General features: G+C 38.0%; 1 protein-coding gene across 1 annotated transcript in view; it reads left to right on the top strand.

Annotated features, from left to right (window-relative positions):
* The first annotated feature begins 19,763 nt into the window (after positions 1-19,763).
* Positions 19,764-21,189, top strand: part of LOC145769851 (twitchin-like) — a 167,025-nt gene continuing 165,599 nt past the window's right edge. The window contains exon 1 of the mRNA XM_082581397.1: positions 19,764-19,858. Within this exon, the coding sequence (XP_082437523.1) occupies positions 19,772-19,858 (87 nt within the window). The 5' untranslated portion in view covers positions 19,764-19,771. The remainder of the gene's footprint in view (positions 19,859-21,189) is intronic.

The following is a 21,189-nucleotide window of genomic DNA, read 5'->3' as shown; positions in this document are numbered from 1 at the left end:
ATATAATATTATTCCAATATATTATAAATTGAGTTGGCACACCGACCTATTTTGCCAACAAAAACTTTCATAAAGGAACACTGCTCGTGAAACCCAATAACGGTGAAACGCACACTAGTGTTTACAGGACGTTTACAAACTTAAAATAAGCAACCCTATGCTCACAGGCATTTTCGAAATTCGAAAACAGACGTTTAAAGCAATCAATGGAACAGTGTGGCTGGACATCGTATTGGAATAACTTTAAACGACCCTACATAGAACTACAATCTGATTGGTCGGTCGGTGGAATCGTATGCAAAGCGAAAATATGCTTCCCGGAAAGTATTTTTTGCCTTCATGCTGCTTAACTCCTCACAAAAGTATTTTTGGTTATAGCCTACCTGTGCGCTGATACCTTCCGCGGGCCGCACATAACCAGCGTGGCGGGCCGCAAGTTGGTGACCCCTGATCTAGTTGATTAGCTAGCCTATAGGAAAGGACTTTAATATACGTTTGTACAAATTATGCTTTTAAAAGTTACACATACAGTAATAAATAAAAAAACTTGTTCAAATTTAAAAAAAATCAACACTAGGGGAGAGTGGGGTTAATTGAATCATTTCAAGGTTTTATTCCACTTGTGGGCGCCACAGACTACAGATCATGGTAAAATTGGTCTGCTGATACTTGGACATACACTCTACTAGATGAAAATGGTTTTATATAGATACTACAAAGCAGTTAAAATTGATTCAAATTTCAAAAAAGGTACTACTTTTGAGACAACGGGGTTGGTTGAATCACATGGTGGGGTTAGTTGAATCATTCATAAAATCATTTAAAAAAAATCCTTGTTGTGTTGTATAACATAACACATTATTTCGAATAACTACAAACTAACTTAATGGCAAAATATTTATAGCATTTCACAAAAACAAGAAAAACAGTTTAACTTATTTTGTGCAGATAAACAGCCTATCTGTACAGAGCTCATGAGCCCATTTCGATACATTTCACCCAAGCTTCTCCGTCAAGACTCTTATTGTAATTTTCTCCGCGTTGGTTGCATAGCCATGCTCTTCCATCTGCAGTAGCTGCTGAACGTCTTTTTCCTTTTTTTATGATTGAGTCTTGCTCTTCTTTTGAGGCTTCTTAGCAGTCCTATGCTCAATTGCTTCTTTTTTTGGCTTGTCCGTCGGTATCGCACACTTGAGGCGTTTTCTTCCTCCATTTCTTTTACCTGTTTTGACAGGGGCCTTGGGAAACGCACGCACCATTTCAGGACTGAATGGCATTGAATTAACTCCGGGACTTGTCAATGCAAGTCTTTTCCGACATGAACAAGAGGTTGAAGGTGTATTGACCGGTTCCTCATCGCTTGTGGCGGCCAACAGGCCTTGCACCTCAGAAATTGAGCTTTCTTTCGAGGCTGGTGGCTCATCAGCAACGCTAATGCTCTGTGACATCACAGACGTTTGAGTATGATCACATTGGTTAGTGGATTCATTTGGCAGATTATTGATTCATCTCTGATTAATGATTTCATCAGGTGAAAATATAACGGGGTTGGTTGAATCACGGGATTCAACCAACCCCACCAAGATATCACAGAAAATAAGAGTAAAAGCTATTTTACACTGAGTTTGAACTTGACTGTCATTACTGATTTCTTAACACGTAGCTAACTGGCTACAAAAATAACTTCCACCTTCTCATCTGCACACTATCTAACTAACGCTAAACGAAAAATACAAACAACACTGAAATGTTACAAACAGCTATAAAATATGGGGGTACTCAAAAACGCCAACTAAACACCAACTTCGAAACTCGCGCGTTGTACCATGCTGAAATGATGGCCATGCCTTGCGAAAAAAGTCATCTAATTCGGTTCAATGATTTCAGTCCCAGCGCAGTCGATTATGATTCAACCAACCCCCGATTCAACCAACCCCACTCTCTCCTACATTGGTATTTCATAACCAAGATAAGAAAAACGCCCCCTTCTAATTAGTTGGCTATTTTTGTAAAATATTATCTGAATCAGTCGTTGTGACGATACATGCGAGAAATACTACGAGATCGCGGAGGAGCAATTTTTTTCTTTCTCTTTATTATCTTGTCGAATCTGAGAGAACTCTTTACTGCAAACAGTGTAAAAGCAAGCTTCGCCTCCAGCTTGGACTCCAGCCTGCGCGACAGCAAGGCCTGTATTAAGTAAGCCATGGCAAAAAATCATTGGTCTTCACTTCTGTTGAAGTACAGTTACTTTTAACTCTAGACAGAATCAGAAGTGTCCTAGTTGCAGTGCAACTTAGGCTACTTTTTCCAGCACTGCAGAAAGGTGCAGATTTTCAAAAATATGCTTAGTATATAAACAAATATTTTTTCTACTGTATTTCTTAAGTTTTCGTTTGTTTTCACTATTTATTTCTCAGCAGTCTTCTCTGGCCAGGCCATTCCAATCTTATTCTTGAATTTCAGGAACAATGTTAAAATTGACAAAATAGATATTCTGTAGTGAACTAGTTATGCAGGGTGTCTGTAAAGTCTCGATACATACCGTAGTATAGATAGATGTAGGTACATTTACATTGGTTGATTGAAAATAGAAATATATTCAACTTTGTTTTCTACTGAGTACTGACCACTTGCTGTGGAAATGAAGAGAAAGTGACCCTCAATCCTGCTTGAATGCAGTTCCACTCAAACAAGCAAAGAAAATCAAAGGAGTGAAAATAAGAAGCAACAGCCTATTGATTGTGAAATGAACTTGGTATTTCTTAATGTCATGACGCATGAACCAATAGCAATCCATTTATCCTAAGTTTGCTCGCCCTAGTCTCTGCAGATTTTAAGGTCAAAAATGGCATTGTATGTTAATGTAAAGCTATATGCACACATATGCAATGCTATGTCAGCCATGCCGGATAGTATTGCCATTTTTATCTTTGTGTGTAACTAGTATGTATCTGTGAATTTAAAGTTGTAAACGCCACAACAATATTGCATTCTTTGTGAAATAATGGAGTGTTATACCCAATGTATTCTTTGTATTTTTTTAAACAGATCTAGTTTTGAAATAGAAACACTGTCCGGAACACCATGTGTGCATTGGCTTTGTGGATTAACGCGTACCGTAAACTTTGCTTGTGATTTGTGAGATATCAACATGCCGCGCACTCGCACTGGGGGGAGGCGGCAGCAACATCTGCATCGGGGCCTGACAGGGCTCTTGGGGGCCCTGCATGCAGCAACAAAAAGTATGCGGACTTCACTTCAATTATTTGAAGTCGTATTTGTGTGATATAGAACCCATTCTCATATCAGACGTATTTAAACATTGTTAACCAATTGCCCGTGTTGGAACCATCAGCATTCGGGTTCGACTCTCCAGATCCAGTCAAGAGATAGAGACTACCGAACCAACGTGCAATCCGTAAATCACGTTCCTCTCGGAAAGCCTGCGGCACTTCAACAGCATGCAAGCCCCCACCATCGACCTCTCATGGAGATGTCGACGACCTTGCCGCCAGGCCGATATGTTTCGACCGGTGGTGTTGTGTAGAATATGTTGTTGTGTAGAAGATACAATGTTCGTGGACAATGTTTAACATAATTTCTATCTTTTTCTACCCATCTACACAGCTAGCATTTACTTCTTTTGTTACGTGGCGGTGGCGACTACCCATCGGACAAATTTGATGTCCATTGATGGAAACCAAGGGCGGCCCTACGCAAGCTTTAATTTATGCGCCCATAGCTCAACATTTCACTGTAATAAACAAACAACAAAAGTTAAGAGTTTTTCCGGCTTCTTTAACTAAAGTTTTTGTTGCTTAAATCACTTTACAGCAGTTAGTAGCAGTTCGAAATCACATGATATTATTACACTTTTTATGCTTAGCCTATTTTTTTTCTTTGTAAGTGTCGTTACCAATTCCATCATGTTGAGCGTATAATCAGGCTCAGTGTGTATCGTAGCCACTAGCATTGACATGGGTGGTCCAGTGAGTAGGCTGCTTATAGACCAGGGACCGGGTCACTTTAAGTAGGCTATACCCTAACCAGAAACTTGTAGAAAGGCTCGGAAATAATTTGCAAATGTCTGCATTTTTACACTGTGATAGCTCAGGTGTCCTTCCTTACAAAACAAACATCCAACTTTTCCTCGAGAAAAAGTTCTGGGATGTCTTGCTTTTTTCAGAAAAGGTCCCAATGTCGTTTGGTACCGAGCCAGAAATGTTATCTCAGTGGCCATCCTCGTAGCTACTGCAAACCATCATCTAGAGTTGTAGACCTCAAATCAGTTCTTTTTTACATTACAAAAATATTACAATTTTTTACACATTACAATATTTAAAAAAAATAACTGATTTGCTGACGAGGTGAGCCTATTCTACAAACTTGTAGAGCGTACAATCGTTTTGATGAGTTTCAGCTTTGAAAAACTTTCATTCTGAGCAAAGGTGTAGCTATGACATCACATGATAGACCTATGTTTGCTATCACTTAGCCTAGCCTACATTTGTGTTGTTTTCCAAACTGGTCAGAAACTCTATGGAAGTGATCCATGTTTAACCCTATCACGAGCTGTTTTTGTACGCGGAAAGCACGTCACGGTTATCTTAGCCCCGTGCTAATTAATCGCTAATAATCGCTAAAATCGCAGAGCCACAATATTTTAAAAGATAATAGCCATGTGTAGCCTATTGTGCGTATAGAAATTAAATTTTTACCCAACAAATTTATTGTATAAGAAAGTGTTTGAGATAAAAAGACGTCAGAAAGTCAATTTTAGGCTAAATATCTTTCGTACAGTAACGTATTGTATACAGCAATGGATATTTTTTGGATCGAACTTCTACTGCAGACATATACAACCAAGCAACCACACGGCATTTAACATAATCCATTAAAATTGAACATAAACTATAAGCTACAAACGTTTTCGGCCATACACACGTTAGCCCTTATCAAGTAACAAAAAATAACTGCTTATCATATCTACAATGAAAATGAATAACTGATTTAAACACTGAATTGAAAAACGAAACGCACAATGAAACGGCAGAACATAGGAGAAAGGCACATCACATGGCGTTGAATTACGCGAGGCAAAGACGCATCATATATGACGTATCAAGAAACTTCTACTGTTTTCAATTATTTGTATATGATCATTTGGTGGTGGATACCTATTTCTCGAGTCCCTAAAAAGAAAAGATAGAAGGTATTCTTTTTTAAGAACAACTGCGTGCTCACTGGCTGGTATATTATACCACAAGAAATGTTTGAGCATTGCGCGATTTTTCAATGCAATGCAATGCTGTGAAAAAGGAATAACATGTTCTATTGTCCACCCAATAAGAAAATCTTTTCTGTGTTATATTGGTTTCACGTCTTGAGACGTTGAATCAATATAAAAAAGACATGATTTTCTGACTGGCCTGCTCTAGCCATCAGCTCGGGATAAATTTAGGTCAAACAAAACAACGGAAAACTCCGCGATAGTCTCACTCCTTGCGCACAGGGCCTCTGAGAGAAATTTTCACTAGGGGTACAAAGAGTCATTCCGGGCCCCCCTCTCACTCCGGGCCCCCTTTGTCTTGGGCAAAACGCGTGATGTTTGCTTAGGCGTATTGCACACCAATAACACCATACAAATTTTTACTGCAAAATCGGACATCTGTGCGAAATAATAGTATTAGGCAGCAATAGAACTATTATTTAGTGTTTTGTGTTGTCCATATCATGTGATCTGTCCCTCGACAATTTGTGCATCCTGCATTGAATTCGTGTGTCAGTTGCTGATGGTGCTGTTGAGAGGTGTCGTTTGTACAGCTTTAGCCTAGTGTAAAATTTTCAAATTCACTCATTTATTTCTCCTAAATGTAGCCTATAATTATTCCAGATGAGGACACTAACTTATGTGGTGTCAAAAAACGTTGGATTTAGTAGTTTTTTTCTTGTTTTTTTTGTGTTTTAATAAGAAATGTTAAATCCGTTAACTGAGTGTTACATGTATTTGGTACGGTACAAGTCAAGCTCTCTTCCAAGGCTCATCTTGTTAAAACATAGCCTAATTAAATTAATCCTCTGACCAATAACCTTTCTTCATTAACTTTTGCATTCACCACATGCCTAGCAGAGATGAACGGAGTCGCTTTTTTTGACTCCGCTTCTGCTCCGAAAGTATGGACTCCGGCTCCTGCTCCAACTCCGATATTCATTTTCAAGTGAAATAAGCGTGAAACTACCTTTTTCAAATAGTTTTTAAAAAACACAAAAAAACACACGGTTTTTTGCCCGGATTTTTTTCAAACCTGCTTTTGCTACACTATGCTGCCCTCTGTACAGGAGAACAACCAACTTGTAGCCTATGATTTAATTTAAGTTGCTTTTAACAAAACATTTTTGCACGTAAAGCATTAAATCACCATTTTGGGCTCCTAATTTGCTTGCAATGCTCTCAATTACCTTTCTGGGCCCTTTTGCTACTTTACGGGCCCCCCAGGACTAAAAAATAACAACTTTTATGCTTGAATTTAGTCGTTTAGGATGGTTTTACCCAAACATTTTTGTGCGTAAACTATAAAATTACAATTTCAGGCCCCCCAACAAACACAGGCCTGGGCCCTCAAGGGTACGCCGTACCCTCCGTACCCCCCTCTCATAGACATTGCTTGCGCATGTTGATTCACGGTGCAATTATGAACTTATCGCTTGTAAGCGAAAAGAAATCGATTTTATGCTTTGCCAAACGTAGGCCAAAAATAGCAAAAATTCACCAAAATCTTGAATTTACAAACAAATTACACAACTTTTGTCATCAAACTTTACATCATCAGATCCGCCTTGCAATTTTAGGAAAAGTCAAGAAAAACCAAGTGCATGACATTACTGTGCTTCAAGTAATTAAAGGAAATGTGATGGGTGATTGTCCTGAAATCGGCAATTCTCTACCACTTGATTTTTAAACTGTTATCATCGTTCCGAAGTACTGGCACATATACTGCCCACCACGGCGAGCTATAATAGAGGCCAACGCATCGTGCACGCACGAGATCTGACTGACGGCCTATATGCTTTGTGTAAAAAAACACGATTTTGTCACTTTCCTGGAACGTTATTGATAGTTAGGTGATGTTTCGTCAAAATTTATTAATTATTGTAATTAATATACAAACAATATCACATGGATATAAGTTGATCGTCATATGTGTTACTGTATTACAAATAGCATTTAGTAATAACAGCAGTTTTAGTAGTTTAGGTAAGCAAATGAATCGCTGCATAATGTTGATAGACCACAATTTCTACGAATCAGTTTTCTGCATTTCCCCTATTGACTTTAAACAGTACGTACTGTAATTCAAAAAATTCAAGTACTGGATGCATAAAATATAAAACCATTAACAGTATAAAAGCACAGAAAAATTTAAACGTGGTAGAAATAAAGTACTGAGCATCATACATATCTGCAACTAATTTCCATGCAACAGTAATAGCAATTTAAACAAAATCCTGCTGATCAATAGTTTTCAATTGAATCATGCCTTCACAGTATAATGCAGGTGAGCCGGAGGTTGCTCAAACTATACCGTTCGTTAGATCACGCTGCAAAAGATCTTATGTGTTGGCCTTTAGACAGATATTACATCCAACTCTCCTATACAATCAGAAAATACAGAGAGATTAGAGCAGTAGAAACTAGTAAACAAAAATATGCCTGCTGGTAATTTTATCCAAGAATAGTTTTGAGTTTAGACATATACACAAAACAACAAGCATGTAAGCAGTTCTGGTCACATCAAAATGAGTCAGTGTTCACTGTTCACCCTCTGAATCTGATACATGGTTATCTCTGAGTCATCAGTTGATGGAGGGAGAGGCACCTGGTGTTGGTTGATGAGGATCGGCGTTGGTCTCTGTAGTTCATACCATTGATGATAGTGCGATGTTCTTCTGCCATACACTCACTTATAAATGGTGAAATTCTGTTTTCATATTCATCTGACAGACAGAGCTATACTTCAAAACTTTAAGCTCAACTCTTCAAATATCAACAGTCAATAATTTAATCAATGAAGCCAGTCTGCTTAGCCCTAGAGTGACTGCCTAAAATACAAAAACAATAAGGTTAAATAGAATATTAAGCTGTAATTTTACAAAATGAACAAGTAGGAGAGAAAATCAAATGAGTCACAATTATATTGTGATTTACCACAATAGAACTATAGAAGTGGTTAATTTTAGATGGTGAATGATTACTACTGATAAATGCAGCCATATAACGAAGTAAAAATACTTACTAAATAGATACAGTAGAAATGTTGTTTAAAAACATTAAAAGTTGCATGGAAAGTAAAAGCTTACCTGGAAAAATAAACTACAAGGCATTTTTATAACGTCAGATCAGCTAAATAAAGATTCAAAGAAGCATTATGCCTTTAGCTATCAGCATATATAGACTATATTCTATGAAAGTTTTAGCACTTTCAATGCACTTTCTTTTGAGCATCTGGGAGACTGCAACAGGGCATAATTCTTTAAAAATACATTAGCCAATGTGCGACAATGAAACAATGTCATGAAAAAGCAATGTCGTTCAGATATGGATAGAAAGTTACAGGTAATAAATTCTTGACACATTTCACCAACAATACTTGTAAAAAAGATGTAACAAAAAACACACCACTGTACAACACTATCCTTCGGACGTGTCAGACCACCTCGATTTAATTTATCAACATATGAACCAAATCTTTCATAATAGAAGTATGTGTCTTCTGCAATACCACATCCATTCTTCAACTCAACATACCCAGCAATATAAACCATTGCAATTAAAACCTCTTCTGAAATGTTCCCTCCCAAAGCACATAAGCTATCCAAAACTTGAGGATCCACAGTAAAATGATTCATATGTTAAATCACTTTTTATTTTTATTATGAAATATGGTACACCTTACGTCATTTTTTTTGACTGAATAATTTTACTTTCATCATCACTGTATCCAAATAATTCTGAATCATGTAACTTCTTCTCAACTTCATTCAGTGTAAGCATATCAGCCTTTTCAAACTCTGCGATCTCATCTGGCAAAACACTTCGAACACTGACAGAAGATTGTGTTGTTTTTTCTGCATTTGGGAGGAGGTGAGGACAAACAGCTTCTTGGAATATTGGGAAAGACACTTGGGGGTTCACTGAGGCGCAGTTTTCCAAGACAAGCAACCATCTTGCAATCATCCGGCCAATGCTTGCGACAAATCGCTGTGTGTTTCGTTACTACTAAATTTGAACGCGGTATCATGGCTATCCATTTCTTTCTGTCTTCCTCATCCTGTGGTAACTTATATATGGACACAACAATCCCAGTAGACTTATAATTTGAATTGCGGTTTGGTACGCAACACTTTAAAGGCGTTTTTTAAAACAGAGGAATTATCTTTCATGCAAATTAATCAGATTAGTAAATCTAAATAGTATCAAACCATGCATGTTAACTACTTTGTACTGACATGCAAATCATGAATTCTCAAGATGTACGGTATGTATTGCAAAAATCAAAACATCTCGAGAAATACATCAAAGCATAGCAAATAAAGATCCCCCATCATGCATGTATTAAATAAAGATGCTACAAAACTAAACAGTTGTTGAAACTGGGCAGTCAATCTATTAAAAATTGTTGTACTACCAGTATAGCCTATTGAAAGTTAGTATTTAAGTTAGTTAAGATTTGTTAGTTATCTATACTGTAAGTAATCCACACAAATTAATAACATTACATTTTAAAAAGATTAGCTTTGGTACTGGTATTTAAGAAAATAAATGTAATATCAGTGAAGTATTTTTTTGCGAATATTGATATCTCATGTTATCTATAAGAAAATGGTGAGTGGACAGAAGACAGGTTGCTGGCAAGCAAAAAAATACATGAAGATTTGTAATATAAAGTAGAGGTAAACATTTAGTATCAACATTCAAAATTGACTGAAGCTGTTAAACTAACTTACCAGTAGTGAGTAACATTGCATACAACTGAACATATAAATGGAGATTTATTAAATAGGCCTACTCTATGTGCTAACTTTAATAAACCTGGAAGAAATACAATTTTCTGCCTACTTTACCCACAACATGCTTCAAGGAAACTGGGCAGAAACTTAAAGGAAACATAGATTGGTAATGGCAGTTTGTTGTGAATTTTGTGTAACCAATGACTTCATGAACAAACAAAAGCTCCTTAAAACGAAAACATTGTAGCTTATACCTAATTTTGTTAAACTAAGCTGCATAACTGTAACTGCTTCAGCTTTTCATAAAGTTTGTAAGTTGTAACTAAACTTCTACTTTCTGGCAAAGATGCATAGTTAGTGAACAAGTTAAGGAAAATATAAAAAATAAGTTCAGTAAAACTAGAACCTTAGCATAAAGAATAGACTATACTGTAGATGAAACATCTTCCTAGTTCCTACTGATTCAGTTTAGAATCGGCCGTCAGTCAGTTTGAAGTACGCGCGATGACGTGGCCTCTACTAGAGGGCACCATGCTGCCCACCTTTGGAAGTTTGGTTCCATAATACTAGAAGCTAGCTAATGATTTTCGCAAAGCATTGGTATATGACAAATAGTTTTGTTTCAAACTCGTATAAAAGTATTTGTCTGACTGTGACTATTTTAGAGGGGAGGCTCACAATAAGATTTGCTCGCAAGTCGTAAATCTTTATTACTGCAATGAGCAGGCACACACAATTCTTGTAACGTCAAGGTAAGCATAAAAATAGGTTGCTCTTCGAGGATACTCAAAAATGTTCAAACGTTCTGTTTGTTTTCCTTTTGAATTCTCTTGCTCATATTTTCAACAAGATTTTACTTTCGCGTGACTTTTCAGAGATGCCTTGTGTTTGTTTTCCAAAGTTTATTATAGCTTACTTAGTAGGCTACTGATGAAACATGTTAATTTCTAGACTTTGCGTGTTGTATTTTTAGACACATAAAACATACTAATTATTATCAAAAATACTTATATCGACTAAAAAGATTTTTTTCTTAGCCATTCTTGTAGCGAAATCATAAACGGTTTGGTTTAAAACACATAAGAAAAGAATTATTATCATCAAAAATACCTAAATTAATTAAAGGTTTCTTTCCTAACCTTCCTCGTAGCGAAATCATCCAAAACCTCGTTACAATTTATTCGCCTCGGTTTGTCCCTTTTAACAAAAATAAACTAATCATTGCAGATAACTAGTCTTCTCAAATTGTGGACTCCACGAGACTTCAAATTTTTATCTCCGACACTGGTCCCCACCAAACGAGAATGTTTTAGCAAAGAAAGACCTTGATGTGGCTCGTCGTCGTCGTCTGAGCTTCTGGGGCCGAGGGTCTATCCTTTTACCACCCCAGATTCACGATGTTCCCGGACTACACTGGAAGGCTGCTAGAGAGCAGCCAGTCTTTAGTTTCATCATCCATAACGCGCAGACCTTCGACTCCGTTAGGTGGCTTGAAGATGGTACAGTCATTGATGATGTGGTCTGCGGTCTGTTCCTCGGCACCACATTCACAGGAGGAGGAAGAAGCCATTCCCCATTGGTGCATGGTTGAGCGGAAAAGGCCGACGCCCGTACGGAGACGGTTGAGGCGCACCCACGCCTGTCTCTGTAGTGTCAGGCCGATTGGGCGTGTGTCGGCGTCGGGGATGAATGAATGGAGTCTGGTGGTGCTTGACCTCCATTCAGAATTCCATTTATGGTCCGCCCAAGTAGCCGCAGAGATGTCTTGTTCATCAGCTTCGTTGATCAGAAGTTGAGCGGCTGGCACGAATGGGTGTCTTGATTTCAGTCGGCGGGGGTGCCCGTTTGGGAAGGCAGAGATCTTGTGGTGGAGAAGATGATTAGGCTCCAGTGCCCGTCGACCGAGGGACAGAGTGGCTTCTTCGCGACGAAGCTCAGCAGGTTGGATGCCAGCGAGAATGGGGAGATTGTCCAATGGTGTGGGACGCAGGCATCCGGTCACTGTGCGCAGGGCGCTGTTTATGGCAGTGTCGATGTTGTGGCAGTGAGCACTGCGGCACCAGACAGGTGCACAGTACTCTGCTGAAGAGTAGACAAGGGCTAAGGCTGCTATTCGCAAAGTGTCAGCCCTCGCCCCCCAGCTAGAGCCTGCCAGGCGCTTCAGTAATGCAGCGCGGGATGTCAGTTTCTTGCGCAGTGACACCAAATGGTGGCGGTATGTGAGCGATCTGTCTAGTGTCACCCCAAGGTACCTTGGCTCGGGGCAGAAGGACAGAGGTTTTCCGTTGTTATTGACATGTAGCTCACGATCAGCTTCCCGATTGTGTAGGTGGAAAGCTGCCGCCACAGTTTTGATGTGGCTCAACCACTTGCACACTGGCGTTAAATTGTTTGTGGGCGCAGCAGGGAAGAAGATACAGGAAACCACACCATTAGCAACAGACCGGATGCCTGCGTCCCACACCATTGGACAATCTCCCCATTCTCGCTGGCATCCAACCCGCTGAGCTTCGTCGCGAAGAAGCCACTCTGTCCTCGGTCGACGGGCACTGGAGCCTAACCACCTTCTCCACCACAAGTTCTCTGCTCTCCCAAATGAGCAACCCGTCGACTGAAATCAAGACACCCATTTGTGCCAGCCGCTCAACTTCGTATCAACGAAGCTGATGTACAAGACATCTCTGCGGCTGCTTGGGCGGACCATAAATGGAGTTCTGAATGGAAGTCAAACGCCACCAGACTCTATTCGTTCATTCCGGACGCCGACACACGCCCCATCGGCCTAACACTACCAAGACGGGCATGGGTGCGCCTCAACCGTCTCCGTACGGGCGTCGGGCTTTTTCGCTCAACCATGCACCAATGGGGAATGGCCTCTTCCTCCTCCTGTGAATGTGGTGCCGAGGAACAGACCGCAGACCATATCATCAATGACTGGTCCATCTTCAAGCCACCTAACGGAGTGGAAGGTCTGCGCGTCATGGATGATGAAACCAAAGACTGGCTGCTCTCTAGTAGCCTTCCAGTGTAGTCCGGGAGTATCGTGAATCTGGGGTGGTAAAAGAATAGACCCTCGGCCCCAGAGGCTCACACGACGACGAGCAACAGACTGCACCAAATGATGTGCGTAATCTGCGCAAACTGGATGAACAATCAATCCAATGGCTGCTCGACAGTAACTGCTCAAACATCTAGATTCTAGCGCAAGTGACCGTCAATGCTCGAGGGTGGGATAAGACAGAGCCCGTTGACCCTTGGAGTGATAAAGGAAACAAAGCGTTGAAATGAAGAAGAGATTTTAATTCATATTTAATTGTTTTAATTCTTCAAAATGACCTCTTTCATGAACAGCTGGTAACTATTAAGCTGAGAAACAGCCGAATAAATGATTCTACCCTTGGAAAGGCCATCTGAATGTTTTGTTTGCATTCTAGGCCTATATAATTTGATAAACGTCTGGGTAAGACAAAATCTACTGTTCTGTAGGCCTATGGTTTTGTCTTATGCAGAAGTAGACTACAACGCACAAATTTTTCAATACCTAGTAGAGGACTGTGGACTGTGGACTAAAGGTGTACAAAAATAACAGGTCGTTAAAAAATAGCAGATAATTTCCTTCGTCGTCCAATAGCATCTGGAGCCGAGGATCTATCCTTTTACCACCACAGATTCAAAATGTTCCCTGACTAGACTGGAGGTAGGCTGCTTGCGAGCAAGACACGCAGCCTTCCACTCACTTAGGCGGGCTAAGGATGTTGCAGTCGTTAGTAATGTGTTCTGTTGTCTATTCCTAAGCACCACATTTACAAGAAAAGGAAGAGCCATTTTCAGTTTAATTTCCTTAATAACTATTAACACTTTCCAGTTAAGCTATTTGCAAATTAACACTTAAAACGTAACCTTTAAGCTGTGTTATATTTCCTTTCCATAAAAAATTTAAAAAAATAGAAATTTGTATTAGGCTACAACCTGTTTATGAATACCGTACCTACTTTATTAGAACTGGTTGCTAGAAAATTTATGTTATTACCCATTGAAAGTTTCTACAAATATATCTACTATACGTTTCTTAAACAATAAATCTAATTAGGCCAATATTACAAAAAAGTGCTCAATGCCCAGCAGAGGAAATTACATCGAATTTTGTTACTACTTTCTATAAACGTCTACCGCCTGTTTTACCCTTAGGCTAATGGGGATTATGATTGATTGATTGATTAAATCTTTATTCTCGGACTGGGAAAGCTTCTTGCAGAGCTTAATCCTGGCAGTTTCGCATATTTGTAGAGGCTTTGAATCACTGACGCAAGCCCGGTCACCGAGATTGGGAGAGTGCAATTTCCGATTGTCGAAGTGTTGTTGCCGGGGAACTATTCCGTCCATTAGATGCCGCTGAATGGAGAGCCGTCCTTAACGTGCGTTGCTCAAGCGCACACCCCGAGAGTCGAACCAGCGCCGATTGATTTTGAAGCTTCTTCGTTCCAATAGTCACCCGCTAACCAACTGAGCTATCGGGGTGGAGCAATATCAGAGATCAGAAATCCTTATCAGAGATCCTTATTCAAATAAAATCATTATTTTATTTGTTCACTTGAAAAAACTCGGATTTTAAGATTTTTGTGACAATTTGTATTTTGATGTAGAGAGAGAAATGTTCTTTTATTTGCCCCTCCAGCACGCGAAAAACGTCGAGTAATTACACAATAAAACACATATAGCCCCGATAGCTCAGTTGGTTAGCACGTGACTTCTGGAACGAAAAAGCTTCAAGATCAAGCGGCGTTGGTTCGACTCTCGGGGTATGCGTTTCATTAAGGACTGCTCTCCATTCAGCGGCATCTAATAGATGGACTAATAGAATAATTTCTCAGCAACAACACTTCAAAAATCGGAAACTTCACTCTGTCCAGCTCGGTGACCGGGCCGCGAAATTTTTTTTCCCACGAGATTTCTGTCTCATTTACATATTTTGGTAAAAGTTTGTATTAAAACCGTGTGAATGCAACATTTTCTCGTTGGAACGGTTGGTTCAGTGGTTTCATCCTCTGCCTAGTGATCGTGAGAACGAGGGTTCGACGCCCGTCGAAGTCAAACTTTTTTTTCTTTAAATTAATTTTTGCTGTGCACAAGAGCTTTTCAAAAAAAGTAGGGTTAGGGAAAGCTTATCTTTTATTATCATTGCAGAATTTCATTAGCAAATAGTTATCTCGCAATCTGAATCAACCAATCTCTCAAAACACGTTTGGAAAATCTTACTTTTAGAGTGACTAGAATCAATGAGACAGAAATCTCGTGGGAAAAAAAATTCGCGACCGGGCCTGCGTTAGTGATTCAAAGTTTCTACAAGTAGCCTATGCGAAACTGCCAGGATTAAGCTTTGCAAGAAACCCAGTCCGAGGATAAAAATTCAATCAATCAATATACCGGGTGTTTCAAAAAATTTGACATCATTGTGCAGTTTTGTAACTTTGCCAATTATCGTATATGCGATCTCAGATTTTAACAGTATGTGCAGATTCAACATAAAATGTTATCTTTTATTTTTCAGGCTTTTTTTTAGATGTAGAAATGCCATACAATACCTGCGTAGAAAAAGCATTTTATGTACTGGAGTAGCCTATCTATGCTAGAACATACTCGAATAAGACTGTTCTACGTGCATTTGCACTACGATTTGGAAGAAACGGGCCAGATCCTTTTACTCTGCACATGCAACCTTCTTGTTCGAACTTCTTATGCCATGTCCTAATCTGTTTTGCATTGTTGAATTTGATTTATTGAAAACGATTAGTTAAGTAATAATTTGTTTTGTAGATGTAGGAAGTGCGGGAAGTGCGGGACCGATGAAGTGCGGGACCGATGGGACACGGGGACCGAAGGGACAGCGCGATATCTTGCCCTCTAGTGGATAGTTTTTAGCAATATTGATTTTGGACACGAAATATGTATCTCAGGTTGCGCACGTGAAAGGAGTAGGATCTAGCTCAACTGTGTAAACAATAGCCGCAAAATATTAATTTTAAGACCCTAAAGTAAATTGTAGCTATAGGATTAAAAAAAATCTGTGGAAAATATCAGAAATAACAATGATTGACAATAAAGTTGTTTTAAATCAGTGATATAAGAAGCAAGGTTTGTGATACTAATGGAGTTTCAGATGTCAACAGCATGGACAGCAGAAAAATATTTCTCAAAATTGCTGATTGCGGGACCGATGGGACAAGGGCATTTTAAATAGGCATTTTAATTTGTTTTTTCAAAACAATGAGGATGTTGCCTCAGTTTCTCAAAAAGATATAGAAAAAATAATCCTGGTCACAACCAGTTGATACAACAACACGCCTAAGCGGCGTTATACGTTTCTCAGAGATTGTTTCGTCTGTATAGACAATCTATACATGGATATTGCAATTGCTTACGAACATTGACAAAGGAACTTGACTTTTCATGTTGATTTTTCACTTTTAATGTAAATAACCAATTTCAGTTCATAAAATCATTTTTTGTACTTCTTTTGTGCAATTTTAGATATGTCCCATCGGTTCCATAACACTGTCCCATCGGTCCCATAGGTATGGGACCCATGGGACAACCAACAACATTGATAAAATGTTGAATAACTCAATAACTAATTATAACATTTCAATAATTTTTACATCATAGCTTGTAAGTCTGTGGATCTACAAACTATGAAAAAATGGACGACGTAGCATTTATGTTGGAGTCGCTATTAACAAATAAAAAAATCTGTCCCACGGGTCCCGCACCTACCTATATTGTCTTATTGATTTGAAATGTTTTTAATTCCTTTTTTTGCATTGAAATATACCTGTAGGCCCAACCTATGCGCTTTCTCATTATTTGACAGATACTGGCAGAATGCATAGGCCCCTTACAAACTCAAAGCAGCTGTTGCCTACAATATGTGTGATGGCACTTTTTGAGTCCTGTTGTGATGTTTAGAGATTTTTATCTTAATCTTTATTACAGAGTCCAGTCTCAAGAAAAAGTAGTATGTGGAAAAATATTTGATAAAATACATTTATGTAGGCCAATCAGACTATTAGAGCAGTGGGAAAGTTTTAATTGGGTGGCCCATGATTTATCGCAAAAAATATAATGTGCACAATTCATTATATTTGTGCAAGAATTTGTTCGCACCTTCAAAGCCTCACTTTTCCCCACACCTATGGCTCAAGATAGTTGCTTAGTTGGTTTGATTTGAATCTTTATTCTCGAACTAAAAAAATCTCTGAAAGGTAAATTCTGGCAGTTGTGCATACTTTTAGAAGCTTTGAACAACTAACACAGGTCCAGTTGATAGTTGATAGTCCAAACAATGATAGTTGTAGCAAGATCCCGATATCAATTGAGCAATTGTTCAAACTGGAAATTAGTGTTTTCGTGCTTAAATTTCACAACAATTTACTGCCAGAATGCTTCTCCAACCTTTTTAAATAATTATGTCAAAGAGGTTCACAGCCTGTCTACAGTACAGGAAACCATGATAATGATTCTCAAAACATTCCATACTTCTCAAAAACGCTTACTCAGCATTCAATAGAAGTCACAGGTGCGAAAACATGGAACGAATTTCCTTCTTCAATTAGAAAGACTGATACAAAGTCATTTTTTGTTCACAAACTAAAACAACATTTAAGCAAAACGGATACGCAATAGAAAGACAATGTAGAAAGGCTTTCTTGTATTCTTGTAAAGATTTTAGTTGAAATCCGAAATTATTTACAAAAGATTAGGCCTACTTAACAATAATGTCCACTGCTTGTGCTGTACTTTTATGTTTGTAGATATTAACAGTAAACGCAACACTCCATAATCAGCACGACACGTCGCAAAGGGGGATGAGAGCTTCATCAACACTATCAGGACATCATCATCTACCAGCTCATCCATTCCATCACCCACCCGGACAAGAAACAATAACTTAAATTGGATCTCAAACCTCAATCGTCGTAGACTACTGTGTGATGTGCAGTTTGACCATAGAAAGAGCTCAACACCTGCTCTCCTGGGCCACATCGAAACGGGCTTTTACCTGGGGATGGGTTTCTTTTATGTCCGGTTTTCTTTCTCCATCCTATTATTATTATTATGACTGCTTATATCAATATTGGAGATAGCAAATTCAATCCACAACACTTTTCATTAGGCTGTCATTCATTATTACATGTGTGCTTCTCTCTGTTTTTGTTTTATTTTTTTGCTATTTGTTTTTTTGGGTTTTGTAGCCGTGCTAACTACTGACATATAGCCTACTAGCCTACATGATTTTCCATTCAGGTACGTTTTAAACTTTTCATGGTTTTGCCACCTTTTCCCGTTCATTATCGTGCTGGTAGGTCTATATCGATTTTTGTAGTTAGTATCGTTTTCGTTCCAGACACGTTAATGACAAAAAATAAAATGATTGAATGATTGAAAAGGTTACCGGTACCAAGATTGTCAAAGTGTAAATTATTCCATTCACTAGGTGCCGCTGCATTGAGAGGTGTCCAATGCATTGCCCAAGCACACACTCCTAGTGCCAAACCAGCGCTGCTTGCCGGTGCAATTTCTTTGTGCTCAAGCTCATGCGCTGAATCAGTAGACCTAACTAAGCTACCGGCGGGTAAGAACCCCTTTGCGACTAAACCATCGTTAGTTGAGCATGACGCTTCTTCGTTTGTAGTCAGCTATCGGAAGAGTTAAAAATAGATTTCAGCAAATCACTGAGTCATGATAAGTTATTGCCAGATGTGAGGTTTGACTGTAAGGAAGGCCTCGAATGCGACGTTCGACATATTAAATTTCACCATACATGTTCAATTTCAACGGAAAGTAGCCATAGAAATTTTATAAGGCAAACTTTTATTAAACATATTAATCAACAAAAACTGTTTTTAATAACACATACTGCATTTTAGGTAGGCTTTGGTACACTTTATAATATTTAACGTTACTCAACTACTTTAGCAAAGAGAGCTGTTAGTAAATTTAAATAATTAATCCCTTGAGATAAAGAAAGAGCCATCCTTATATAGTCAGCAGTATTTGCCACCGCCTGTTGCAGAGCAACAGGTTTTCTATTGCCAGAGATACATTCAAGATATTTCAAGGAAGTTTAGAACAGGTTTGCGTTATTTAAATTTCTCATTTTATTTTACTGTCTTCTGAGTGCACAAGTGTAACTTTGGATTGGCTCAAATAATTTTTATCGCTGTTTACAAAATCAGGCCTAATTTATCCAGTGACATGTCAGAGCGCTTTAAATAATAGGCCAAACTAAGTCCATTTATTTATTCAATTTAATGTAGCTTAAATTGAATATACTAAAACAAACATTAAGCAAAATTTAATCGAGGAGGCGTGAAAAATGTTTTGCAAAAACAGTTTGTTATCAAAATTGAACTAATATTTCTTAAGGAGTTACATAAATATTCCTTTAGAGGGTTACATATTTCTTGTAGAATAACATTTCTAGAACGCCTGCATGAAATAGAGTAGCAAACAAGCTGTTGGTGTAGGCCATTCAAAGTTGAAGCAAAAATTGCAGTCTAAAAATATTCCTGTAATTTATTACAAAATGCATTTTTTTCATGAAGATTGTTATTAGTACAAGTGTTAAACAGCACAAGATCATGCAGCAAATCTTAGAAATTCAAAGTGTGTTAGTGCTAAAATCAGTGAAATCAAGAACACAGCGTCAGCAAAAACATTATGCATAATGGTGGTGTCTATATTTTTTAAAGATTTGTTCAAAATGTCAGAGATTGTAGTCGCTAAAGGTGGTAAAGCAACATTTTCCTGTGAATTGCCAGATGACAGCTACACTGGAGAATGGCTTCAAGTAAGTGTTTCTAACTTTCGCTACATGACAAGAGTAACCAACCTTCCCGTCCAACGAACAGTGCAACATTTCAAAAATCACAACTTTTAAGCAAAGTATACATGAAAATATTCGCTTTCAAAATATGTGAAAGACACGACAAATTTCTCCGTATTTGCAAACTTTTCTTGCTTGCTTCGATTGATCAAAACGCTTTAGTTAATCTAGAATAGGCGTAGGGAACTCGTATTTTAAAATTATCATCAAAAGGTTAGAAATGTGATTGTGTGTTACTTATAAGTTGATAAAAAATGCAGTAGTGCCAGTAGAAACATCGTTCACTCATTCAGATTAAGTTACCAATTAAATTTAACATATTTCTGTGTTAACAGAGACATGAGGTGAAATATGCCTCGTATATTGTATGGAAGGGTCAGCTCAAAAGGAATTTTGAAATTTCGCTGCCACGTGAGAATCATGAAAACCAGACGAAACTTTATGTTCTTTATTTTGCAAATTCATCGAGAAAAATAGCAAGCAAAAAAATAACAGCTTTACAAGAAAAAAATACGCAAAATAAACAGATAGGTCATGCCTCTGAAGTCAACAGCACCCACCTAATTAAAATTAAGGCTCCTTAAAACTTTGTCGAAAAAAAATCATATGTTTATTAAAATAGTTGTTTAAACGTAACTTAAATTTTTACCTATTACTTTTGACTTCTTCATAAATCTGGTTTTAATTAGATAAATATGATCAAGCACAAAGTGTGCGTCTTAAACAAGTAGGCTGTCATTATTTAGCCACAGAATACGCAAAAAAAAAAGTAAAAACAGCACAAAATTTGTCAAATTTTTAGGGGAAAGCCTTTCAAGCACCCTACAATTAATTCAGCTTCCTCAAACTTCAATTTGTACGTTGTTCATTCTCTCAACATTCTTGCCTATTTGAAACAATTTTTCCTTACATATTTTTCTAAATCTGCTACCATCCCATAGATTAATAATTAATTTATCTTGTCTTGAAAAATCGTATCTTGGAAAATAACTTTAACTTTTCAATCATGAAATAGAAAAATGTGCATATACAGTATTGAAATACTTACTTATCGTATGGAGATATATTCTTTGCTACAGTTCGATTTGTCTAGGGGTGTCACATTACGGGACTCAAAGCTTCGCTTTTACGGCCACATTACAAAGAGCAATACTTAATTTAAGATTTTTGTATGTCTTGCTACGAACTTTTTTTCAACGAAAAACTTTAAATTACTGTAAAACTAACCTCACTTCTTATAAGCTTTAAAAGCTATAAAAATTGCAATGTTTTTTAAATAAGATAAAAAGGAAACC

This window comes from Aplidium turbinatum, chromosome 5 (assembly GCF_918807975.1).
Source record: "Aplidium turbinatum chromosome 5, kaAplTurb1.1, whole genome shotgun sequence".
NCBI lineage: Eukaryota > Metazoa > Chordata > Ascidiacea > Aplousobranchia > Polyclinidae > Aplidium > Aplidium turbinatum.
Note: the sequence above shows the minus strand (reverse complement) of the source record. Positions and strands in the feature narration are given on the sequence as shown.